The sequence below is a fragment of the Lolium rigidum genome, chromosome 1, assembly GCF_022539505.1.
Source record: "Lolium rigidum isolate FL_2022 chromosome 1, APGP_CSIRO_Lrig_0.1, whole genome shotgun sequence".
Lineage (NCBI taxonomy): Eukaryota > Viridiplantae > Streptophyta > Magnoliopsida > Poales > Poaceae > Lolium > Lolium rigidum.
The window spans coordinates 333,543,762-333,552,031 of record NC_061508.1 but is presented as its reverse complement, the minus strand read 5'-3'; the positions used below and the strand labels follow the sequence as shown (position 1 = coordinate 333,552,031).

The following is an 8,270-nucleotide window of genomic DNA, read 5'->3' as shown; positions in this document are numbered from 1 at the left end:
GGCGAAATCCAGGTAACCCTGCAGATGATCTGCATCGTGAGTTGTGCCAGCCTCACGAAACTAGGCAAAAGAAAAGACCGTAGAAGAAGAAGAAGCTTCCTCGGAATCTGCGCGTCCACCTTTCCTTCGTGCTTCATCTCTTTGTTGGGTCAAGCCATCAAGGACTGAGGGGACCTAGTTATATGGGAACAAAATTTCAGCCAACTTTAACCATGAATTTAACATCTAAAATATAAAATATATGTTGCGTAAATTATGTCATCGGACTAATATTTGAAAGAAGATTCCAACTGTATAATTTTGTGACAAAGTAATTATATATTTTTTAGTTAATTTTATGGTCAAAGTTAGACTTAAGCCTCGAGGAGGCCTTACAAAGATACGGAGGGAGTACTAATTAAGATTGCAAACGAGTATCATTAATATTTGCACACTAGCTATTAAAAATAAGGATAACAATAAAAACCACCAAAAGGGAAAATTAACTTTCGCTTCGGCCCTAGGTACGACACATGTGGCTACCAAATCAAATTTTAGGCCCACTTTGTTACCCTCCTCCCCGCGCCGCCGAGCAATGGTGGGTTGTTTACTCTTCGGAAGAAGTTGGTGGCTAGTCCAGGAACTGGCGGCGTAGCAGCAAGGTGACATGGTGGAGTTGCATCATGGGGTTGTCTGCCGTGGATGGAGAAAAATTCCCTAGACGGCAAAGTACTCGCTGTCTAGGCAGTGGGGCGCACCAGTTGTTCGGCTCCGGATCTAGCCTGCTTAGTATAGATTTGCAATGCGGTGTCCAGCATAGCCAGCGTCGTAAAACTTTCTTCTCATTTAGGTTTGTTAGAGTAACAACGCTGGCGATGTCCGCGGTTTTACCAACATAGGTGTGGCCACTGTTTTCTAGATGGTGCACTGCCAGCCAGTGGCGAATCCATCCCATTTTGCTAGGGTGGGGCAAACCTTACTTGGGTTGGGCTTTTTTTTCTATATTTTCTATATAAGACATATGGGCTAGGCCAAATATTAGGGTGGGGCGGCCCCACCCTTCCACCCTGTTGGCTCCGCCCCTGCTGCCAGCTGGTCTATAGTGTCGGCCTGAAGCGACGGTGTCTCATATCATCTTCCATGTGGTCTCGTGTTTTTCTTCTCCTCTAATGTGTTGCTTAACTTTGCTTGCTTGGTATACCCTTCTCCTTGTTTGGATATGTAAATACGAGTTGTGTAGTCCACTAGTCCGGTTGTTCGATGACATCTTTCCACTGGCACACTATTGGGGTTACCTTCTCCCTTGTCAGGTCGCGGTGGGTCTGGACTGGTTAGTGGGATTTTGACCCAACATGGCATGATGAGTATCCCTGGCGGTGGTGCAAGCCTATTATCGTTGTTGTACGATTTTCTTCTTAAAAGCGGGCACGGCTCAGTTTTGCCCTTTTTTATGGACCTAACTCTTTTCCTTACGCTGGAGGGTTCGGTTGAAAGGTGAGCATCCTAGCCATGTGGATGTACGTAATGGATATTGGTAGTGCGATCTTGTTGTTTTGCTTGTTTTATGTGGTATGTAGTTGTATTTCTGCGATGTTGGCTGGTGTCTTTTCTTGCATAAAATCGTTTTAAAGTCTAGGCTACGTATAGCTCAATTAAAAAAAAATCAACAACATTTAAGGTTTCAAAACAAATCTTTAAGGAATTCTAGACGTTGCCAATGGCGTATTATACTAACTTTTAAAATCTCAATGAGACATACTTGTATTCTAGGCTACAAAAGAATGACTACTTTGCAGGTTATTAATTTGGATCCACACGCTTGTCATTTTTGCAGAGTTCAAAATATAAGTATTTCATGAGACTTTGCTAGTTGGTAGAATAAATCATATTGACTATATCTAGGATCTTTTTACAATTTTTTGTTACCTTGAAATGCCATTAAAAAAAGGTCCCTTGGTGTGCGGGATCCAAAATGCCTTACTCCTTTTCTTGACCCTACCCACGTACTCCCTGCAGGGTGGATACTGTGTATGGTCTTGGAAATTCAATTCGGCTCCCGGGTGCGTATGCTCCCTCTACCAAAAAATCATATTTCGAAACGTTAAAAAATTTGAACAAAAAATTCTACATGTACATCTCCATAATATACGTGCGTTTGTCAAGTTTCATGAAAAACCAATATTTTGTATGGTCTATATAAAAAAGAGAAAGTTTATCTTATCAAAAGCATTATTTTTAGCACTGAAATTTGTCTTTTTTACACACGTCACATGATAAGTCGATTTTTTATGAAACGACTTTGTGAGCCCGTAGCACGTGAAGATGTACGTGCAAACTTTTAGTTTCAATTTTTTTAAAATTTAAAAAATATGTAAGATGCATTTCGAAATATAGGGAGCATATGCACCCATGTTCCAAAACACCGCTCCCCGTTTGTATGACAATAACTCTAGCCTGCTGATGGTTGTTCCGTACTATCTAGAAGAACACGAATCCCTTTGAAAAGAAAAAGAAAGATATACGAAAAATAGACATGCACCATGTCTAAAATCACTTGGGGTAAAACAAGGAACCCACATCATCACATGTAACAAAACATTGTAACTCCAATAAATATCAGAGAATTTATTTTCTCTATTATTGTTAATACATACACCGAAAAAGAATTAGAATAGAAGCATGTTTCGCACCCGAGGCATGCTCTTACATCGAAAATAAAATTTACAAAACTTCAACCATTGTCATCTAAACACACAATTACATACTCTAAAAAAAGAAATACGGCATCACCAAGCTTATCATGTCCCAGACCCCCCTCTCTCAACTACTTATAGGTCTGATCAATATATAACATAACCAATTAACCATATACCACTAATACACCCAACTCATACCATGCTTATTTTATGATCTTAGCAAAAGAGCCAGTCAAGCTTGGTCCATGACAACAGGGCATTAACTTAACTAATTACCTCTGTACCAAAATGTAAGAAGTTTTGGTAGGCTAAATAGTCTATCAAAGCATCTTATATTTTAGAACAGACCTAGTACCTCGTAATGATATTTTCAATGAAGAATAAAACACAATAATATATTTCAGATATTTATTACCGTTTACCCGTAGGACAAGTTCCTCTCACTTCCTACTTGTTGTGGAGACGCCCTCATCTCAAGCTTGGAGCTGATCGGGCCATCAAAGCCCTTACTACCCAGGGAGTCGCCAGACAATGACATGATCGGATCCATTCCGCCATCACTGCCACCGGCAGCATCCATCATCATCGACGAGGATGGTGCCATCTGAAGGAGGTCATCACCACTCTTCGCCTGCTCATCGCCGTCGCCCCACATCATCGGGGTCTTCCCAGTGGAGCAGCTCCTGTCTGCTGCCCCAATGCAGCTCTCATTGAACGCCAAGAAGCTATCCATGGCCATTGTTGGCCTTATCTCCATGTGATGCTGCAGGTCCAGATGGCTCGAGGTCCCACCGTACAGGGTCAGATCCTGGAAGCTCATGGAGCCGCCGACGTCGAGCACCGCTGACGCCTGGGTGCCGCCCAGAGATCGGTACCCGGCAGCTGCAGGCCAGGTGGCGCAGTCGCTAGACGCCAGAGTTTGGTAGGCTTTCTCTAGGATGGACTGCATGTACTTCCCCTGGGCCTCCACCCTCATTTGGAGGTGCTTCTGCACCTGCATGAGATTGGCGTCATTGCAATGCAAAGTGATCGATTTGTTCTGCCTTGAAAAAGTATTTAAAATGCATGCTTATATGACAAACTCATGAGTGCAACCAAAAAGATATATGCTAAGTAAAGTAGTAAACTCTGCAAGAATATGGTTCTTGCAAGCAAGCATGAAGGTCTATGACATGCATGCGGTGGGGGCCAGATAGGATTGCCATATCAGCTGCCAGCAAAGAATGTAAGTTTCCTGAGAACGTTCATGCATGCATGCAAAGTACAGAAGAGACATGTGCGTGTGTGTTGGTGTAGGGATATGAACACACATGCATCATAGTTGTGCCGAATGTGTAAACTTCCCAAGAATGTTAGTAGGTGCTAATAACATGTAATTTACCTCTAGCTGCTCGTGGAGCCTTCGTTGGACCTCCATCTGCATCCTTAGTGCCTCGTTCATGTGCGTGCTGCGACTGGGTGGTTAAATTCGAACACAACATGTGAGCATAGTGTTTTAGAAATGTATCGGAATAATTCGTTGAATAGGGTATGATTTTGTGGAGCTTACTCGTTCATGTTTCTTCCCATCATACCCGAAGAGGACGCTGCATTTCGTTGCATCTCCATGGCTGCATGCAGGTAATTTTAAGATGGGATTTATTAATCGGGCAATGCTATGAGTAAGAGAGATCGTACTTTGCTTTTTGACCAAAAGAGAGAGATTGCCAAAAGAGAGAGTAAACTTCATGGCTAGGTTAAGCACCAACCTAGCACTAAAAGGTTGCTTCAGAAGAAAACACTAACAAGTAACATGTTCGAGATCAGCAGTAAGCTAGGGTTTCAGCAACAACTGAAGTGAGCAAGTGCATCGCATGCTAGCTAGGTAATTAAACCGAGATGATGATATAGAATAGAAGCATGAATATGTACATCGATTTAGTAGGTAGATCTTGATAATATATTTACCTTCCTTGACGGAGTGATGATCGCCAAATTCCTTGTGCTGCTTCCCTAGCCTGAATTTCTGAGTACAATAAAATCAGAGCTCAGACCATATATGAGATCTAGGGACAGGGAGAGAGGGCACTGAAACAAAAACCTAACTATGCCCATGCATGCATGCACACCTGAAGATGGCTCTTGAGATGGTAGAGCGTGAGACCCTTGACTCCCATAACCCTCATGATAGTCTTCGGAGTAGCCTCTGCCATCAAGAAACAAATTAACCATTAATTAAAACTCCACGAAATTATTCAACAAGATATGATTAAACTCAATCAGGCATCTAATCAAGACTAACTGTCGGGGCCTCCGAGCTGCGCGACGGCGTCGACGAAGCGGTCATGGAGCTCGACGGTCCAACGGAGGCGGGGCTTGGGGTCGGTGGTGAGGACGAGCCCGGAGTCGCCGGCTTGCACGCACGCTGCGGCGGCAGCCCGATCATTAAGTGACGAGCTCACCGTGGTGCTGCTGGGCTTCTTGGAGGAAGGGAACATTCTATTCTCCCTCTCTCCCCCTCTTAAATCTTTCTCTCTCTAGAGGTCTCCTGGGAGGGTAATTCCCACTGCTTTTTCCCTCTCCTCGATCTGATCGATCTCTGCTACAGAATTGGAAGAGATTCAAGAACAAGGAATAGGGTTCGCTCCCGCACGCAGAACGAGGCACCGGACGGTGTAGTCGTCCTAGTAGTAGAGATAGTAGTGGTGGTGGTACTCTCCTCGGGTGTCCTCTTTCTTGATATGCTCTCTCTCTACTTTAGTTGCTTTAATTCTTTATCTCTCTATGCCCCTCTCTCTCGCCTCCTTGCTAGAAAGCGCATGGGGTGATGATATTCTCCCGGGAGAGAAAAGCCACCGCCAACTACTGGAAGCCTCGCCGCTGTCCTGACGCGGGGACGCCTTTGCAAAAGATGAGAGAGAGACCCATCCATTCAGTAAAGAGAAACCCTCGAATTTTGTCATCCCTAAGCTTCTTTCAAAGACCGAAACAAATAGTTTTATATGCCCTAGTTTTCTTATGCATGCAATGGACTGTTGACTAGCTAAACCCAGCACTAAATCAAATGAGAGTATCATCTGCTTGCTTGTGGGTGCAGCTTATGAAGAGTACGTGTTCCAAAAAGCATTAGGGTTAAGTGAGGTGCTATTTTAGTGCAACAGTTTGTTATATCTCCCTTTTCTTTTGTACTTCACATGGTTGATTTATGTATAAATGATTCATTGGGTAGCTGTAAGATTATGATTGTATTTTCAAAATCCAAATGCATGGCTCCCACATATCATCTAGAGACAAGCTTTGGAACTCATTGCATCTAATTACCTTTTGTTTTAGCACGACCAGCACGCAGTTCACACAGTATACTAATCTAAAAACACCTAGTTGTATAATCTCTTCCAGTTGACAATTTTGTATGTGTTCCTGACGGCGTAACTGTGCAGCACATACGCATTGGATAGGCAAGACTTCCCAAACGGTGCGATTACAGTTTATAGATTTCCCAGAAAACACTAAAGCTAAAGAAAAATTACCTAATATTCAATTGTACATGTGGCTCTACTTAGAGTGGCTAATGCTTGATGAGGTACCATCGGGGATGTTTTGATCTTATTTATGTGGTTAATCGGTAATCCGCAGCCGGTTAAAGTCTCTGAGTCATTTTTAGATCGAAGTCGCCGAATCCTAGTGGTGTGAGTTGGAGACAATCTCCACAAGTGTACTCTTTTTAGTTCCCTCGTTCACCTATATTCATGCGTTCAAGCCATCTCTTGCTCGACAAATGACTCAATTATATCCATGCTGCATAAATCATATTGTACATGCCGTACGTAATTATCATGCATAACTATAGTCTGGTGTATCAAATTAAGAAGCTTTAATCATTAGCGGAAGGAGTTATACTTTATACTTTATCACCGATCGGTGCATCAAATCATCAAATACATTAAGCTATGCATACATAGGCAATGATGCACGAGAAAGGAGTATACCCCAAACACCATCAATCAATATCATTTCTAAATGATGACCTGCAGATTGTGTGGGAGATTAAAAGGCATGTAGTTGCATTGAGCCCCGGAACTTGTTAGTTGGGAACTAGTAGACATCACAGCACGCCCAATAAAAAGGAACCTAGCTAAAGGTAACATTGCCTCCGACCAGAGCAACCATAATTCCCATAATCTGAGCCCAATGCTCCATTTTCACATTTTTTTGTCTTGAAACCACATATATCAATTACATTTATCTGCTACATGCAATGCCTTTTTGTCGTAGTGTTGATTGCCAAGTCAAATATATTCCAATGTTTACTTCTGGAACTTTTTTCTAGCAAGAGGGTCCTTCAGTATTACAATAACAGAGTAAATACACTACAATCTTAATTCTTGATTCCTGTTTAAATAGATACATGAACTTAAACTACACTCACAAGGTGTACTAGCAACGTGTGTTTCTGTATTCTCTTTTTAGATGGCTTGTTCATGTGGAGACGCTTTGCGATCCATGAGTCTGCAATACGTACTTAAATACTTTGTGGATGGATTTTTAATAAAACGGCTGTGTGCGTTGATTGATGCAGAGGCCGGGAAGCCCCATTTCTAAAAAAAACTTGGATGCTAAATCAAGTTTTGAGGCCTAAGACTTTGACAAGTGTTATTTTCGACCAATAACAGGGTCCACGGGAAACATATAATGGTGGTGCGAAGAATCAAATTTGAAACCTTTTTTAGAGCAATTGCGACATGTACATACACGGAGACATGTAATGGTGCTGCAAAGAATGAGAACCGAACAAAGTTCAGCTCATAGTGTCACTCCCCCTTTAGCCGAATAGAAGATTGTCCCACTCCCTTCATGCATACAGATGTCACTGAAACAATCCCTATATGGAACCCACAAATCCAAACAAAAAGAATATTATGAAGGGTTTTAGGGCCCCATCTAATTAGGAGAGGAAAGCAAAGAGGATGAGGAAGAACCTTGTAAAGCTAACTAGCACAATACCTTCCTATTTGCCTTTACCATGATGGAAATTCAAAAGGAAATCTAGCCGAAACCAAGTTACAGTGTAAAATGGTGAAATATATATTTCAATGTTTCCGAAACTCCCGAAAAATCACCTTTCGGGAGGTGATTTTCTACAAATTAACATACAAATCCTCAAAATCAAATTCATTTGACATGCGTGAGTAACGAAATTCAGAAATTATAACCGACAAAACAGTACAACATCATTATTCATGTCTAGTTTATATTCATTTCCCCCCAAATGAATATGAGTTTGAACTGCAATTTTTTTGGAACATCATTTTTTCTGTTTGCCCCCAAAGCATTTAAACGTGAATTCATAACTGTTTTTTTATAACACGTCTCCACTGTATGCATGGATGCCCACGAGGGAATACATGATTTCTTCTTTCACACTTAATTAAGAGGAAATAATGTTTTTTCCCTGTTGATTATGGACTGGCTTTGAGATGTACTCTATTCGATCCTAGTAATATCTCGAAAAATAATCACATTGGATACACATAAATCATATGCGTATGATATATGACAAGTACTTTCACAACATCAAGTTTTTATATTTATGAAAACTGTAGGACGACCCTAATA

At 41.7% G+C, this 8,270-nt stretch overlaps 1 protein-coding gene across 1 annotated transcript; it reads right to left on the bottom strand.

Moving 5' to 3' along the window:
• Window positions 1-2,567: 2,567 nt before the first annotated feature.
• On the bottom strand, window positions 2,568-5,394 carry LOC124684405 (myb family transcription factor IPN2-like). The gene is made up of 6 exons (XM_047218721.1): window positions 4,957-5,394; window positions 4,784-4,860; window positions 4,623-4,680; window positions 4,225-4,285; window positions 4,057-4,129; window positions 2,568-3,669 (listed from the first exon to the last, which is right to left on the bottom strand). The coding sequence occupies exons 1-6, from the start codon at window positions 5,150-5,152 to the stop codon at window positions 3,094-3,096; spliced, it is 1,041 nt and encodes a 346-aa protein (XP_047074677.1). The 5' UTR covers window positions 5,153-5,394; the 3' UTR covers window positions 2,568-3,093.
• Window positions 5,395-8,270: the final 2,876 nt, after the last annotated feature.

What these genes read in the sequence shown, in the direction of transcription:
- LOC124684405 (XM_047218721.1), bottom strand. Translation starts at nt 5,152, where the DNA reads ATGTTCCCTTCCTCCAAGAAGCCCAGCAGCACCACGGTGAGCTCGTCA. An exon ending in ATGGGAAGAAACATGAACGA is followed by an intron (nt 4,130 to 4,224) that starts GTAAGCTCCACA and finishes TTAACCACCCAG; the next exon opens with TCGCAGCACGCACATGAACG. An exon ending in GGCTCCACGAGCAGCTAGAG is followed by an intron (nt 3,670 to 4,056) that starts GTAAATTACATG and finishes AATCTCATGCAG; the next exon opens with GTGCAGAAGCACCTCCAAAT.